The following is an 18393-nucleotide window of genomic DNA, read 5'->3' on the forward strand; positions in this document are numbered from 1 at the left end:
TAAGATAATGAAAGTAAAAAGTGCAAACTATGTTTTAGTATTATTATAAAATGCGGGGGCTTCATGGAGTGCCTGAAAGGGCCTCAGGGACTCTGAGAGCTGCTATCTCAAGTCTCCGAAGGCCGGACACACGAGTAGTGGGCTGCAGATAAGGAACACTCGGGGAAATGTGTGTTTGGGCATACAGGGAGAAAATAGATAAACTTAGCAATTTATAAGCACTTTGAGTTTTTACAGAAGCATTAAAGCAGAAAAGAACAACAGACAATGTCAGCTATAAAAAATATAAGGACCCAGAAAACAAGGGGCAAATATTTACTTTTGCTGACCAACAATGGCTTATGTATCTCAGGGCCTAAACTTGCTTCTTTCTGACATCATGAAGTCACATACTCTTCAAAAAGTCTACAGAAGCATGAAATAAATTTTAAAATGTAAAACAGAAACACTCAAATTATAGCTGTTGTCTTCAGTAAGTGATGGGAAGAACCTAAAACTTAGGTAAAAATGGTAACTTTGGCATAATCTGGAGTGAAGTGGTAATGTGTTCTGAGTGTTCAATAAAAAGCAAAAAAATATTTACCAATAATTGAGAAGAATCTCAAATTTCATAAGCAAACTCTGTATCTCGATCAGACTTACTCTCCCATGGTCCAACTAATATGCATTCTTCACTGGACTCCATGTATATGGAAATGTGTGTACAATCTGCTAATAAGGTCATCAGGGAATAAAGCTCAGAGTCTACCAAAAACAGAAGCAGTGCTGTGTGTCCAACTAAGTGGCATGAATGTCGCAGGGGTGTCTGACCTTTTGGCATCTCTGGGCCACACATTAAATACACAAACACTAACAAAAACTGATGAGCAAAAAAACAGGTTTTAATTAAATTTACAATGTTGTGTTGGGCCCCATTCATAGCCATCCTGGACTGTATGTAGCCCATGGGCAGTGGGCTGGACACCCCTGTAAGCCAAGGTTCCAGAGTGAGCAATGATTTCAGTTATTTATTTGATTTTAAAAAGGAGCAGTAGGACAATAATCACTAAAAAAATCATCTACTGCCAGTAAACCTAGAACATCTCATGTGTCTTAGCACACCTTCACAAGCAACACAGCAGGAAGGCTGGGAGATGCATCTGACTCCTGTTCTTCATCTGATTAAAATTTTCCCACTTTTAAGACTACTGACCAAAAAGACGCCAACTTTCTTTTGAAATGCTCAACACCAAATTAAAAACAAACCAATGTTAGGGTTGAGAAACACATTACTCTTGGGAAAAACCCTAGCATGTTAGATAGCAGTAGCCAATGGGGTGGGCTTTAGGATAGTTCTTCCTGATGTTAAACCTCGGTAAATGAGCCTGGTATTTCCACATCCTCTTCTGTGAAGTGGGGAAAATGACCTGCCCGTCTATGATTTTTATGAATAATAAATGAGGCCAAGGATGCACAATGTCTAGCATGATGCTGGCCATAATAAGGGTTATCTCATATTTAGGAATCCACAAAAAGGTAGAAAGCAAGCACAAGAAGCAAAAACAAGAATAATGAATCAGAAAATAAGACATGCGCAGAGCAGAAGTTGCATTCACTGAGGTTCTTCTCTTTGTGCTTAATGATACAAAGCTATTCTAAAAAGACGTGACTGCTAGCCGTGGCATCACCCCTCTGGGCCGCCGTGAGAGGAGCAGATGGCCTGGAGTAGCTGCAGTGTCCAGGTCCTAACTCAAGAGATTACTGTCGGCACCTTCCAACTTTCCAATACAGTGGGACCTCAGTTCTCGAGATTAATTTGCTCTGGAAAACTGTTCCAGAAGCACTTTGCTTGAAAACTGAATGTCCTTCATTTGTCACCTGAGAGATGCATGACTGATCATACAGGTATCAGCATGAAAGGGTTGTCAAGTAGAGAATCGAGGCCTGAAGTTTTGTCAGACAATGGAGGCATTTTTTTCTGTGAACAACTTGGAAGAGAATGGAACTGTTCAAGACCCAAGATGATTGAAGTTTGACTGTATCTGTACCTTCATCTCTTCTACTCTTTTTTATTATTAATTTATTCTTTATCTTTCTTCCCTTCTCTATGACTTAAAAGGGGGAGGGTAACTGGAACACGCCAACGAGAGCTGTCTGGACCCTGACATTGTCCTTTCCTATCTTATCCTACGCTCCACTGACTGCGCAGCGAGACAGTTGCTGGGACTGGACCATGAGGCCCACCCAACAGGTGTGTTAAGAGTTGATGGCAGAAGCAAAGGAAGCTGACAAGCAAAACATGGGATCTGGGGCCTACATCCCCTGACCTCCACTTATGAATGACAGGCCCCATCTAAGTGTCAAATTCACCAGCATTAGTCTTTTCATCTGAAAAATCAGGAAAATAATTCAAAAGGTTATTTTAAGAATATACTGAATAACATGTGTGAGAGTATTTTATAAACTTTAGTTCATTGGGGAAATAAAAACCAATGCCTGACCAGTGACTTATCACCAACTGTTACCTCTCTGGACTAGTTCTTGTACAAAAACATAAAGGTTGATGGGCACAGTCAAGTCAAAAATACTTTTAGCAGCTCTGATTCTAATTATCCTGAATAAACCAATGATAGGTACTAAAACTCTTGGGCAAGCTACATGTAAGTGGGTACTTCCCTTAGATATGGGCTAGACTGCCTTAGGTTCAACATGCTAAAACCTGGGGAGGCCAAATCAGAACAGCACTAGGCTCTAGTGAGAAAGGCAGGCATGTTTGAAGTTTCTAATTCAACTCACAGAAAGCAAAGTAGCTAACAACTGGTAAGGAAAACACTGAGAATAAATGGTGCCTACACAGGGCATATTTCGTCTCAGCAGGGTGCTGTGCCCATTTTCCTCACTGCCATTTGTGCCCCTGTGACTCTGTCCCTCTCGACTGCTCTGGGTCTTGGCCATTAGCAGAAATTGTTTCTGGCTTCAACAGAACCCATAAATATTGACTGTCATGATGACAGTGTGACCGACCTCTCTGAACATTTTCTATTTTTTCATTTCAGAGCCCTAGCCTGAGAGGGCTGCTGCTCCTTGCCCAGGTTGTGTGGAGGCTCCTTCTTCACATCACTGCACTTTCTATATTACCATCTGCTCTGATCTACGTTCCCCCTCCCTCCCTGGCCTCCCAGAGGGGCAGGGAGCTCATCAGTTTGAGCCCCGACTTCTGCAACAGCAGCTAAGACAGAAGGGAAGAACATTCCTACCATTTCATCAGCCAGGTGGCGGAGCCCAAGAATGATGACCCCAGCACCTCCAACATCTGTTTCCTGCCCCTCCACTTCTCTCCTCATTAAATTCTGTCTCTGGTCAGACATTAGGTGATTCTCGTTTATTATCAGAAAAAGACCTCAGTTCATGTAGCTACTGATCACACTCATTTGGCAAACATACAACTGGCCAAAAGACAAAAGGAGGTGGAGTATGATGCACCTAGAATGGCCACAGGTGGGGTTGCCAGCGCTCTCGAGAGGAACATGGCTCCATTCTACCTGTCTCCCTCAACCAAGTTAAAGTGTGTACTAAGACTATGTTGTAAATACCCCTCAAGTAGAATAATTCTGAAGAAACCAAAACTCCAACCAAGAAATCTCATCTGTGGTGGACACACTCTAAGATGGCCCCCAGTGAGGTCCACCTCCTTGTGACCCACTCTTTCAAACGTGGGTGGGACCCGTGACTTGTATCTAACTGATGAGATATGGTGACTGGATGTCACTTATGTGGATTGGGAATGAGGTTCTAACATCCCTCTTGCCAGGAGATTCTCTCTAGGACTCTCTCCTCATCAGTTTTGATGAAGCAAGCTGCCACGTTGTAAGCAGTCCCACGGAGAATCCCATGTCGCGAAGAACTGAGGTTGGCTTCACCTGACAGCCCAGAAGGAACTGAGGCCCTCGGTCCAGCTGCCCACAAGGAACTCAAGCCTGACAACAGCTACGTGCACTTGGCAGTGGATCCATCCCTGTCAAGTTTTCAGATGAGACCTGGCTGACACCTTGATGGCAGCCTCACGAGAGACCCTGAAGCAGAGGCTTTGGCTAAGATGTGCCTTCATTCCTGACAAATGGAATCTGGGAGACAGTGAGCGTGTCATTTTAAGCTGCTACATTCGCAATCACTTGCTACAGAGCAATAGATAACTAACACACTATCCAAGCCAAGAATGGTAAGCACATTTAAATTTTCATAATAGAACACTACTCTGCAATAAAAAAGAATGAATAACCAAGTAATAAAAAAAGAATGAAATCCTCCCATTTGCAACAACATGGATGGACCTAGAGAGTATTACACTAAGCAAAGTAAGTCCGAGAAAGATAAATGTCATATGATTTCACTTATATGTGGAGTCTACAAACAAAAACGAATGAAAAAACAAAACAAAAACAGACCCATAGATACGGAGAATAAGCTGATGGTTGCCAAAGGGGAGGGTGTTGAGGGAATGGTAAAATAAAAAAAAATTTTCTTAAATGATAGAAACAAATGCATTTTCCCCTATTAAAATAGAGACAATTTTTTGTATAGGGAATTTGCTACTTTAAAAAGGTGATAACTTATTAACACTTTATTTCCTCTCCCAGGTCTCTCCTCTAAATTTTACGTCTTGGTTCCATTGAGTTAAGATTTCATCAGAAGCCTGAAACTTTTCCTCCCTCTTCCTTAACAGACCACAAATACTCAAAATTCCAAAACTTATGTGTCTTGAGATCAAGGCCAAGCAACCCAAACTGAAGAACTTGAGTCTTAAAAACAAACAAACTGGTATTTCCAAGTGAACTCCCTTATTCCCCTAGCCCCTTAGTTCAATGCAGACCTTTCAGCTACCCATTCATATATTTAGACACGTAAGTCAGTTTTTAAGACCCCTGCAAGCAATTCCTTTCTACATTAAAAGCATCCGTTGTTACAGTCTCGGAAAACGGCAAATCACTTCTACTCACATCTGGGAGTCTGTACAGCTTCATTGTTCTCTGTAAAGTCATGTTTCTACTCAAGTGAGAAAACTTCACTTCCACCAATTTTCTGGGGTTTAGCGATCGATGCCAGTATCTGGAATACAATAAAGGTTTGAAAATCAAACTGATTTCTAACTCTCCAAACCTTTACTCTGTCCTAGCTCAGCTGTGGTAGAACATTTAATGAACACTTCTGTTGTGTCTGACCCATTGCTGGATGCTGGCTGTCCCTCTTCCAATGCAGTTACTTTATAAGGCCTTTTTTACCTCTAAAATATATCCTACATTCTTCATTATGTTTCTTTGTGGTTTGTGATCTTTCATCTTTCAGTAAAGAGGTATCTTAAAACTGTAAAAGTCCTATTAGTAACGACCAACTTGCAAGTATTTAATAACCATTGCTGATTCTACAGAAAGCAAACCAAAAAGTTTAAAAACCTGAAAGTAGCCCTGGCCAGTGTGGCTCAGTTGGTTGAAGCATCGTCCCATAAACCAAAAGGTCTGGGATTTGATTCCCAGTCAGGGCACATACCTAGGTCGGTCCCCGGTCAGGGCATGTAGGAGAGGCAACAGATCAATGTTTTTCTTCCGCTCTGTCCCTCCCTTCGCCCCTCTCTAAAATCAGTAAGCATGTCCTCAGGTGAGGAAAAAAACCCAAACATAAATATATTCTCCCTAAAGTAGCAGCCTTCATGTTTATAACACAAAACAAAGAAAACAGCTTTTTGAGAAACTAGCTTGAATTTTTTAAGTGACTCTAATTTATGTACTGGGATGAATGATTTCTATTAATATGTACCTGCGAAGTCTTATTTGCTCTATTTATTAATAATTTAATAGGACATAGTAATTTTACAGTTTTATTTTTTATACTACGTCTGCTTGACGTTTCATTTTACTTGACTCAATAAAAACAGTGGAGGGAAAGAAACTCTGATTCCTCAGAAATAGATTACCCAAGTGACAACCTGATAAACAACTTTCTCACCGGCTTAACCTTTGAAAGCCTGATAAGAGCAGAGAGAGTCATAAAAACAGAGCTTAAGCCTCTTGAACAAGCATGTCTGGGCTTTTCAACTGATGTTTATCAATGTTTTGGAATAGTACCGTACAGCACGGTATAAGACTGTGTGTTTAGAGAAGGGGAAAATGGTATCACTCTGGATAACTCCACATCACAATGCCCTGGGTTTCCCCGAGGTGGAGACAGCACTGATCTTCTACATGGAAGACACTGCTGTGTAGCTCCAGCCGCTGCATGGTACTGAAAAGGCTAGGCTCACTGGTTCTTGCTTCTGGTCTCCATCTCTGCTACCAACCAACTATACGACCATGGGTAAGCCAAAATCCCTCTGAGCGACATGTGAGGAGAATAATGTTGTACTTCTGGCAACAGGGCAGGGAGGCTCAATGCTCAGGTGCAGGTAAGATGCAAAGTAAGGACGTTGCTATTACCTGCATGTGGCCACTGGCTTAGGAAGAACCACACCAGCAGTATAAACAGCCTGGAAAATCCCTTCTAGGTTCACTCTTCTAGTTATTTCTCGAATTAACACTGGGGCAACCCGTTTGGATCTCAACTTCTTATGAACACAAAGAAAGTTGATTTCAACCATCTTCTTCACACTAAGAAACAAAGATGTCAAAAATCAGAGCAAACATAAGATGAAAACATCTTTACATATAAAGCAATACACACAAAATTTCAAAGAATAAGAAACTGAAAGGCCTACTTAAATACAACATTTAAGAAAAGTATTAAGAAAAACATTCTATCATCTAGACTTTTCGCAAGTTCAGATCAATATACTATTTCCCGTACACCCCTAACAAAATAATTATAACTGTAGATCATGGTGATACAATGTCCCCTTTCCCCCCAGAAATAAATCTGAAGCACCTATTTATAGCTTTTTTTATTCTGCTATACACATATATGCATGTATATACAATGTGTGAGTATGTACACAAAACATACCTGTGTGTGTGCATGTATGATACTAAGAGACACAGGGAGAAAAAGAGAGAGTTGTCTTTTTTTGTTGTTCACAGGCCAATGCTTTTAAAAACTAATAAACTTTTTTTTTGGAGCAGTTTTAAGTTCACAGAAAAACCAGGCAGAATGCACAGAGTTCCCATTTACCCATGGCCCTGCCCCCCTCAACACACACACACACTCTCTCTCTAGCAACAGCCTGCAGGAAGTACTTTTAAAAACCTGTTATAATGACAATTCTTGAAACAGCAACATATCAAAACTGACATGGGCAAGCTTTAATACGTACCTGTCGTAAATCCGAATGTCGGCTGGGATGGCACTTATGAATCCTACCAGTTTTTTGTTTGAAGACACCCTGACTCCACAGTGCCACTGCAGAAGCCAGCCCGGGGGACGCAGAGCCCTGACGGTGATGCAGGCAAGGAAAACAGGCGCGAGTTAGCATCCTGGAACACAGGGACCGACGGAGCCATGCCAACCCCCACGCACCACGGCTCCTGGCCCGCCCCAGACTCACCACAGCAGAAACTCAGGCGAATAGTCAAACCGGAACATGTTGTCATCATCCTCCACGTAATTCTCGTTCAACAAGGTGTACAACTCCTTGAGCTACAAGACCAAAAGGGCGTCCTGTCTGTGGTGCTCAGAACCAACTCAGACGCAATCCGCACGAATGCGGGTGTTGAATTTCAGACTTTTACTCACCACTTCCGCATTACCCAGATCTAAAGTGTCCCACATAAAACCCTGTGGCAAGGAATATGGTTCTTGACGCACATTGTCTTTATCTGCTTCAATTGCACCATGAGACGTTATCACTTCATCTGCAGAGAAAGAGAAAAGAAGACAAAAAGAGGATATTCAATAACAAAGCACTCTGACAATCCAAAACGGTCCATTACATACAACACAATCATATTTGGGGTCCATGAGTTTAACATAATCTTTAAACAATTTCTTTCACACCACAGTTCACACCTAGTCTTTAAAGATAGACTATTATTTCAGCTACCTGTAGAGTGAAAAAGGGTGGCTAGGTAGTGGTGGAGAGTAACTGCTACTTCACCACTAAAAGGAGAAATACTCTGCCATGCAGTGACGAAGTGTATCGGATCTGGTAGTGGCTTCCCAGTCCCTGAAACTACAGCACCATGGGAGACAACGCACGTCTGATGACAGACTTAGAGATGCTCCCTTCTCATTCTGCACTTCAACGAGCTGGGGGTCGGGTGTGGAATGGGAACTGGGGAGGAGGGCTGCAGGGATCTCTGACCCCTTTCAGCAAAATTTAAAATTTTAGTTTTGCTCATTCCCTCCACCCCCTAACCCCGCCCCCTGCCCGCTAGCTGTCATCTGCTCTCCATCTATAAGCCTGTCTCCATTTTCCTCGTTAGGCAGTTTGGAGAAAAAGCACTCATGGACATGGACCACAGTGTGGTCCCTGCAGGGGGAAGTGGTAATGGGAAATACTTCAGGGGTTCTAGGAACTAGAGAACCCTGCAAGGATTTAGGGGAGAGGACCCAGGCTACCTTCTCAAAGAGGTGTACTGGGGTTAGGTGCACAGGGGGACTAGATGGCAATGGGAAAAAATGCAATAAAGATTAAATTAGAAAATAAAAACCAGACACTATCTAAACTGAAGATAAGGCTTATCCATCAGGACTAAGATACTTTAGAATTAAAGTACCTATTATTCCCCAGATGCATCTTTCCAGAAGCTGCTAATCTTTGCTACCATAATATTGGGACCAACTAGCAGTCACAAAGGCAAAGTTTAGATGAATAAAATTAGAGAGTATAACTGTGAGTGTGCGTTTACACAGTGAAGCATGGGTTCATGTCCAAACATATTGAACTATGAATTAAGTCTAAAATGTGTTGAAGTATTCTAGAAACATAATAAACAATGAACCAAGAATATAGCTGAGTAGTTTGACACTATAATATGAAATCTTAAAAGTTCTATAAACTTATTTTTTTAAAGATACTCAAAATATTCCACTTAACACTGAGTTTTCTTTCTAAAAGAAAACGGGAGGCTCAACTATATGATACTCTCAGAAGTCAAGAACTATTAATGCAAAATAAATGTCAAATTGTTGGCTAGTCAAATAACAAGTACCACTCATAGATTTTTAAAATTCATTTCTGCATTATGTACTTTTAGCAATGGTACATGCAGAAATTACAAGTTGAACTAGAGGAATCACAAATTATATTTGGCCACAAAACACAATTAAATAGTTGTGATCAAGGACTGAAAACATAATTATAGTTCAACACCAGAAACAGAAAAAGGTCCCACACAAAAACTACATTAAATTATGTCTCTCCACCTGGATTGCTGGCAGACCAGTTCAAGTCATCAACGTCTCTAGCAATTTTCCACAGAGGTGGGCTTTTTCAATTTCTCCTCTGCAGCTTCCCAATGTGGCTGGGACAAAACCCAGGCACACCAGCCCCACCCAGCTCCCCAGGCTTAGCCACACTGACCGCCCTCAGGCGGGCCCCAGCTCAGGGCCATGGCCAGGCCCTTCCCACGCTCATCACAGGGATGGCCACTGGAGTTTTTTCAGGTACCAGCTTCCATGTATCTTCCCTGACTAAAGCTTTGTCCTACCTAGAGTATATCCTCTCCTCCAACCCCCAACCGGGCCACCACTTATCCTACTTTCAGACCAGTTTCACCAGTGTGTACCTCAGTGCCTGTCATTTAATAACAGACACTCAACAAATCTCTCCTAAATATAACTCAGACATGGAAGACGAAGGAAACCCTGCCATGTGCATAGCACGGGTGGACCCTGCTCTGGGCACTATCCTAAGTGAGATAAGTTGGACAGAGGAAGACAAATACCATATGATCTCATATGGGGAATCTTACCAAAAAAACAGAAAGAAAACAAAAAAAGATAGAGAAAATAGACTGGTGGCCGTCCGAGGCAGGAGGTGAAGGGTAGGGAAGTGGGTGAAGGAAGTCAAAAGGTAAAAACTTTCGGTTATGATAAGTCCTGTAATGTACAGTATGGTCACTATAATTAATAAAACTGTATTGCATATTTGAAAGTTGCTAGACAATACATTTTAAAAGTTCTCATTACAAAAAAATTCTGTAACTCTGTGTAGTGACAGATGTTAATTAGACTTACTATGGTGATCATTTTGCAATATGGACATATATTGAAACATTATGTTATACAACTGAAACTCATAATATTGTATGTCATTTGTACAAATAATAAAACAAACAAATAATAAAACCAGGAGGAGGGGGAACCCTGGCCTCTGCTGATTACAAACAACCCTCAGGTACAGGTTCTTACCATCACAGATCTTTTGATAGATGGAAGTCACGGTGTTTGTACCAGCTCCAAGGGGTTTCCTTTTCTCTTCTTTCTAGCCCCTGACTTTGTTTCATTCATCTTACCTCAACTCTACCAGCTCATCTCCATAGAAATGCCTTAGGCTTCCTTAAGTCAGCCCAAGTGGCCAGATTCCCAGCTGCCCCCTTAGAGTTGCTCAGACCTTTGCTTAGGGCTTCCCCATCCACACAATGCCAGGAGACCATCCCATTCAAGCAGCTGCAAAGAGCTGATTGTATTTAGACTGAATTGGGGCATAGCTCTGAGAGAAACAGTCTCCCTGATTTTTACACATTCTCCCCTACCTCGGACTCCCTCTTCAGTACCAGGGGTTCTAGGAACTAGAGAACCCCGCAAGGATTTAGGGGAGAGGACCCAGGTTTCCTTCCCAAAGAGGTGTACTGGGGTTAGGTACCCTGCAGGTGGCTTTCTTCTCCCCAAGGCAGTGACCTAAAAGCTACCAACAGCTTGCCAAGCAGCATTCAGCCAAACCCATACATTCAGATCAATAAAATACATCCTTTTAGCTACTGGTCACTCAATTCAATGTCATTTAAAATCCTGTAAATTCACTTCAAGAGAGTCTTCCTCCATTGCGATATACACTTCTAGAGCCTCAAAGAAAAGGGAAGGAGGAAAATTTCCTTCCTTCACACTCTGAAGCTATGCTTTTTAAGCTGCTTGCGGTGGGCATGGGTGGGAGACAAATGCTAACTTCAAAAAACTTTGAAAACCAAGCCCTGGCTGGCGTAGCTCAGTGGATTGAGCGCGGGCCTGCGAACCAGACAATCGTGGTTTGATTCCCAGTCAGGGCACATGCCTGGGTTGCAGGCTGGTTCCTTGCAGGCTAACTACCAGCAGGGGATGCACAAAAGGCAACCATACAATGATGTTTCTCTTCCTCTCTCCTTCCCCTCTAAAGATAAATAAATAAATAAAATCTTTAAAAAAAGGATCTTTAAAAAAAAAACTTTGAAAACCATTATTTGAAGGCACAGAGAAGAATTCTTCCCTAATTCATATGATAAAACAGATCATCTGTACATAACTGGGCAATTAAGAATTTTAGATGACAATTAATTATTTATATTACACAGAACCCAAACCAACCAGAAAGAAAAAAATAGAAATAACGGAGACTCCTGGTCAAGATGGTGGCATAGATAAACACAGCTCACCTCCTCACACAACCACATCAAAATTACAACTAAATTATAGAACTACCACCACTCATTCAGAACTGGCAGAAATTGAGATGAATAGAAGTCTGACAACTACAGAATTAAGGAAGCCATAGCCATCAGAAGGGTAGGAGGGGCTGAGATGCAGAACAGGCTGGTCCCACATCCACATGTGGTGGATAAAAATTTGGGAGGGATCTCTCAGGAGTCAGGAGTCCCAGCCCCACACCAGACCCCTCCCAGGCCAAGGTTCCTGTGTCAGGGAGATAAGTCCCCATAACTTCTGGCTACAAAAACTAGTAGAGATTCTGTTGGTGGAAGAAACTTCTGGAGCCTCAGGCAGTTCCTCTTAAAAGAACCCACACACAAACTTACTCAGACTCTTTCTCTCTGAGCTCCAGCACTGGGGTAGCAGCTTAAAAGGCACCAGTGGCAGACAGGTAGGAACTGAAGTGTCTAACATCAAGGAGAGAGCTGGCGGACAGCTTTCTTCCAGACAGAAAGGTAGGCAGAGCCAGAGCCAGCAGGCAGGTACCATATCTGAGACTCCATCAACCTGGTTAACACTATTTGCCCAACACTGGAGATCCCCTGAGACTCTGTCCCACCCAACTTACAGCTGTTAACAGAATCTTTTCCATATGAATGGCTAGTCTTGGCTTAGCTACACAACTTCCTAAATAATCTCAAACCAGCAACAGCTGGCCTCAGTGAGCCCCGAGCCCCCAGCCCCTGTACCTCTTGCTAAGTGACCCCAGGCACAACACTAACAGCAGTCAACCTGCATTCATAGTTTGGCTTCGCATGGGAATCTCCCAGCACAACTCAAGTAGCAGCCATCCCAGATTGCTTTATTATAGCTCAAGCAGGGTGCCCCAGGCAAAACACAGGTGGGGAATAACCTTGGCCTATACCACCTGAGAAACCCCAGGACTTGTGCACCCAGCAGACAGCCACAGACCATGTCAAGCACCACCACCCTGCCCCTGCACAGCTGATCCTCCACAGAGAGCGGAGATTGGTAGTCAGTGGTCACAGCCAATCTTTGCAGCTGACTGGCCTGGGTAAATCCCTCCCATTGATGTGCCAGCAGCAACCAAGGCTCAACTACAAGAGGAGGGTGTATTCAGCCCACATGAAGGGCACTCCCTGAAAACCCAACTTAGGTGATAGGTGAGGCCATGCCACTGGACCCTACCTTAGGCCACACTACCAAGACAGGGAGTCATAGTAGCTCTACCTAATACACAGAAACATACACAGGGAGACTGACAAAACAAGAAGACACAAAAACATGGCCCAAATGAAAGAACAGATCAAAACTTCAGAAAAAGAATTAAACAAAATGGTGATAAGCAATCTATCATATGCAGAGCTCAAAACACTGGTTATAAGGATGCTCAAGGAACTTAGTAAGGACCTTGAAAGCATAAAAAAGAGCCAGTCAGAATCAAAGCATACACTAATTGAAATAAAGAACAATTTAAAAGGAAACAGTGGATGAAGCTGAGAATCAGATCAATGATGTGGAACATAATGAAGCAAAAAACAACAAATCAGAAGAAAAAGAAGAAAAAAGAATCCCAAAAAATAAGGTTAGTATAAGCAGCCTCTGGGACAACTTCAAGAGGTCCAACATTTGCATCATAGGAGTACCAGAGAAGAAGAGAAAAAGCAAGAAACTGAAAATCTATTTGAAAAAATAATGAAAGAAAACTTCCCTAATTTGGTGAAGGAAACAGACATGCAAGTCCAAGGAGCACAGAGAGCCCCACGCAAGATGGATGCAAAGAGGCCACTCCGAGACACATCATAATTAAAATGCCAAAAGTTAAAGATAAAGAGAGAATCTTAAAAGCAGCAAGAGAAAAGCAGCTAATTACCTACAAAGGAGTTCCCATAAGACTGTCAGCTGATTTCTCAAAAGAAACTTTGCAGGCTAGAAGGGATTGGCAAATAATATCCAAAGTCATGAAAAGCCTGGACCTATGGCCAAGATTTCTCTACCCAACAAAGCTATCATTTAGAATCAAAGGGCAGATAAAGAGCTTTCCAGATAAGAAAAAACTAAAGGAGTTCACCATCACCAAACCATTATTATATGAAATGTTAAAGGGACTTATTTAAGAAAAGATGATCAAAACTATGAAAAACAAAATAGCAATAAATATAAATCATCAACAATTGAATCTAAAAAACAAACTAAGCAAACAAGAAGAACAGAGACAGAATCACAGATACGGAGAACATTTTGATGGTTGCCAGATGGGAGGTAAGTATAAGGAAATGGGTGAAGAGGTAAGGGAATGAAAAAGTACAAATAGGTAGTTACAGAACAGTCCTATGTAAAGTACAGTGTAAGAAATGGAGTAGCCAAAGAGCTTATATGACCCGTGGACATGAACAGTGGTGTGGGGATTGCCTGAGGGAGTGGGGGTGCTGGATGGAGGGGGACCAAGGGGGAAAAATTGGAACAAGTGTAATAGAATAATCAATAAAATATAATAACAGTTTTTAAAAGTAGAAATAATTATGTAATGAGATATCATTGTTTAAAAATAAAGCAAAGCAGCAGATTTAGCTTTAATATATTTATAAACATTTATGTGGCATTCATATCATCCTTTTTTGCATAATGTGAAAGGGGAATAATTAAATGGCATTTATTGAAACTGAAGCAGTAAAAGTCTAAGTAGGCAAAGTGCTGAGGAAAGAGGCCTATTATAAAGGTTCTTTCCTAACCTGAAGTCCTTCATGAGGTGGCCCAGTTCTCTTGTTATACTGGAATACTATCACATTGGTTATAGTCAACACCACTAGTGAGTGTTGAGGGTCTTGGTGTTAAACTGTGCAAAATTTTCCATTTCAGTAAGATTTCATAGGTCAAATTTTTTGTCTTAGAGAATAACTGAGATGTGAGACAGCTAAAAATTCATGTATAGGAAAAACAGCTCCATGAAGCTCAGAGTAAAAAAAACAGGGTGTGGGGGAGACTCCTTCTTTTATAGGTTTTTTAAAGATGCTAATGTTTCAAGTGAGAGAAAACTGAATTTTTTAATAGGGGTAGAAACTGGATTAAAATTGCTCTTACTGAAAACTAATGTCACTACCCAATACATATCTATATTTTAAGAAGGAAGGTATTACGTTTGTGTAAAGTTCTGAAACAAGTTTTAAAAGTGAAGTAAAGCCTCTTTTGTATTTTTTGTTTGTTGTTAACACAGCTTTGTTTGGGGAGGTGGGGAGGCAGAAAAGCTTACTTAGTTTGGGTACCGGCTGTGTGTCCCAAAACTGGTATCTGTGTTTGGCAGCCTCATCGATGTTCCTGGCGGGGCCCTGGCACGCCGATAACAGCTCCATTGCTCTCTGGATATCCTGCAACTTCTGCATTGGAATGGCAGGATTCTATAACAGCAAAGACACACAGACACAAACTATGAGGAAGCTGCCACCGCTCCAAAACCTGGGGCAGAGGCATGTGCATCTATCTGCCTTAGAGACCACAGCACCAAAAATCGAACAGTCCTCCTCTAAGCCTGGTCAGGGCCTTGGGTTCATGTATGCTTACATATTAAAATATAAGCAAACATATGATGTTAAAGATAACCATAACTCTATAGTTTTGCTGGAGCTGTGATAGTTCGGAGAATTTAAGGTAAATCGAACTACCCTTTGCTTTAGTTTCCCACCCATAGGCAAACGGTCTCCACCATGACTCATCTGAGCGGAGCAGCAAAAGGAAGTGACATGCAAAGCATGCATACTGTCGCACCAGCCAGCCACTAGCCTTGGTTTCATTGTTAGGGTTATGCTCTGCAGTAGCAATGTGGGGACAAAGGAAATAACTTCCAGGATGGGAACTAGGCAGACAAGGGAAATTTCAGTCCATTAAGAAGAAAGAAAGAAATCTGAATTTAGTACTGAGCTGGGAAGGCAGTGGATCAGGAAAGGAAACCTCTAAGGATGCCTCCCTCTGGGGCCACCCCCTCTGTCTCCTACCCTGGGCACCCCTGCAGAAATAAACCTTCCAACAGGGACCAGCAGTTCCTTCTGAGCTCAATTCCTTGGCAGCCCCAGCCTGTTCTCCCCAACCCAAGTGTTCAAAACTAACCTCTTTTTTAAAATAAAACACATTTTCAGTCTATAAAATTGAGAATACCTTTAAATTATAAAGTTCCTTCCTCAAAGCCAACATTCCTGTCATCACTGATGATTCCCCAGCTCTTTTTTCTTTTTAAATCCCTCAAATAAGGTCATACTGCATGGAAAATGAAACTATCCTGGAAATGAGGAACTGAAACTGGAAACTTGTGAGTTTTTTCAATGTGCAAAATTACTGATTAGTTTTAGTATGTTGATGCCATCCAAAGAATGCTCTTCACTGCAGTTCAAAGTGGTCAGAAGGAATCTCAGAGCCCTCACGTTTCCCGTGTGCCAGCACACCGTGGGCATTGAGGAGGAGAGCCATTGGTCCTCGACAGTCTATAAGCAGCAGCTCCGAACTTCTACTCAACTTGGACCCTTAATAGTGTGATCCAGGGCAAATCTTTTAAGCTGGAAGCTTAACTTGTTTGGCCAGGTACAAAACAGAGCCGTTTAACACAGACTGTCCTGCGGATGCTTTACTCACTAGGCTCCCTGAGGATTCTTGCCACTAAAATGATTCAAGGAAACAAAGTGGTGGAGTTCAACCAGAGGTAGGTTAAAGTCTACCGTCTCCCCTTACAAGTCCAACAGCATCACCCAGGGCTGCCACGATTTCTGTAAGCTCTTTACCTCCTATTTTGATCGAAGTCCAAATTGTAAGGGTCATATCTCCATTACACATACTCAATAAACAAAATACTTCTGCTCTTCTAAAAAGGCTAGTGCATTTTTAAATTTCCATTTGTGTCTCTTGAACCACCAACATAAAAGTAACTGGTTTCTAGCAAAGTGGAACTTACATCCAATTGGAGCCCCCAACACAATCTGTTAGGACACCTACACCTCGACCAGGAAGCATATTCCCACTCATCGCGCTTTAACACTCATCCGCCAGTCTTTAAAAATGGAAAGCAGAACCCACTCTCTCAGAAATACCCCTACAGTGTCTGTACTCGATGTGTCATGGTAGTTCTTCTTTCCCAACAGGAGTTAAATCCTCTAACACTAATATCTCAAAACTAAACTACTTTGTAACAAACACAAATCAGCAGCTTGGTGTCAAAGGAGCCAATAATATCCCAATCCCATGAAGGGGCACACAGAGTGCTTTCTGCTCGACTTTCTTAGCCTTGACAGGTTGACCAGCAGTGTTCACACAAAACCACCATTTATCCACTTATGTCCCATTGGGACTAATTTATATCCCAATCGCATATAATTAATTTAAATGCTTTCTAGAAGTAGGTTCGAGTAAGCAGAATTTTCAAATCCAGGTTGACAAAGCAGAAGGAAAACTCAGCTATGATAAATTCTTAAACCTATCCATCCACCTTCAGTAGTAGCACCACCTGGGGAGAAACAAACAGTGTTAGGAGAGGTGAGAATGTGCACCAGTTTGGCATGAGCTCCCCACTATACATTCCTATTACAGAGTCAGGCAGGCCTCTTCCACATCTGCCACTTGTGATCTAAGTACATCAGCTGTTCTCTTCATCCATTACTTTCCAAATTTAATACTTTGGAAATCTACAAGAATCCAGACAAATATTTCATTTTGGTTTTTTATTGTACACCAGAATATTCTCTAAACAGTGTCCACTATAGCCTGGCTGGGTGGCTCAGCTGGTTGGAGTGTCGTCCTGGAGACCAAAAGGTTGCACGTTTGATTCCTGGCTGGGGCACATACCTAGGTTGTGGGTTTGATCCCCAACTAGGGTGCATACAGGAGGCAACCTATCGAAGTTTCTCTCTCACGTTGATGTTTCTCTCCCTGTTTCTCTCTCTCTCTCTCTCACTGCCCCCCTGCTTCCTCTCTCTCTCAAATTAATAAACATATCCTCAGGTAAGGATTTTTTAAAAAGCAATAAACAGGGATCACTATAATATATGGTGTTATCTAGAGCTGGCGTCAGCTTAAAAGAAAAGAGCTTAAGTTTTTAAAAAATACAACAGAGAATAGCACATATTAAAACAATTTTAACTTATTCTTAATTAAAAAGAAAAGAATTTTTCTACCACATAATGCTAACAGTTCCTCCAGCCTTGGCTGGCTCTAGTTTCTTGTAAGTGACCGGAAATGGGAAGGGTTAAAAGTCACTAGGGGTTACAAAGACGGCAGAAGCTGATGGTGATGACAGAAGCAATAAGGAAATGGCCACAACCGAATATAAGTGACACCTCACTTATCTGATGAAGCAACGTTTAGAAATGGAAAAAAGAAAATCTTGCAAGCTTATGGTGTACCTTATATGAATTACCTTGGAAATTATGTCCGGTAGATAGAATATTTATTACCTGAGAACCAAGGTGAAAAGCTAGGGAGGAAGACTCCATTTTCTTCTCACCCCACAAAGGCAGTCAGGGGAAAATTGGGGCAAGTAATTTTCCTTCTCAGTGATTCCTGGTCCTTACGTGTAAAACAGGCGACAATAACAAAACTACCTGCAAGATTCACTTCATGCGATACATACAATGCAAACTTTGTACAAGAAAAAATTTTAATTCCACAAAACTTGCATAATAGTTATAACTACCATGTAGACAGAGTGCTTTACAAAAACCATTTAATTAGAATGATCTAATTGTAGCCTCATAACAACCCGGTGAGTTGTGGAGAAGGCATCGTCCCCACTTTGCAGATGAGGAGACAGGCTTAGGAAGGCAGAATCCTGTGCAAAGGCCAAGCTCGAGAGCCATGGGGCCAGGTCGGGGC

General features: G+C 41.8%; 1 protein-coding gene across 3 annotated transcripts in view; it reads right to left on the reverse strand.

Annotated features, from left to right (window-relative positions):
- The window catches only part of NMT2 (N-myristoyltransferase 2), a 73049-nt gene that overhangs the window by 28448 nt on the left and 26208 nt on the right, over nucleotides 1-18393 (reverse strand). For all 3 annotated transcript variants that reach the window (XM_037060746.1, XM_037060745.1, XM_037060747.1), the window contains 6 exons: nucleotides 14795-14939; nucleotides 7696-7814; nucleotides 7508-7599; nucleotides 7277-7393; nucleotides 6447-6617; nucleotides 4977-5085 (listed from right to left, as the gene is read on the reverse strand). In XM_037060746.1, coding sequence (XP_036916641.1) covers nucleotides 4977-5085; nucleotides 6447-6617; nucleotides 7277-7393; nucleotides 7508-7599; nucleotides 7696-7814; nucleotides 14795-14939 — 753 coding nt within the window. The remainder of the gene's footprint in view (nucleotides 1-4976; nucleotides 5086-6446; nucleotides 6618-7276; nucleotides 7394-7507; nucleotides 7600-7695; nucleotides 7815-14794; nucleotides 14940-18393) is intronic.

Source organism: Sturnira hondurensis, unplaced genomic scaffold (genome assembly GCF_014824575.4).
Source record: "Sturnira hondurensis isolate 20B ecotype Veracruz unplaced genomic scaffold, ASM1482457v3 Scaffold0012488, whole genome shotgun sequence".
In the NCBI taxonomy this organism is placed as follows: domain Eukaryota; kingdom Metazoa; phylum Chordata; class Mammalia; order Chiroptera; family Phyllostomidae; genus Sturnira; species Sturnira hondurensis.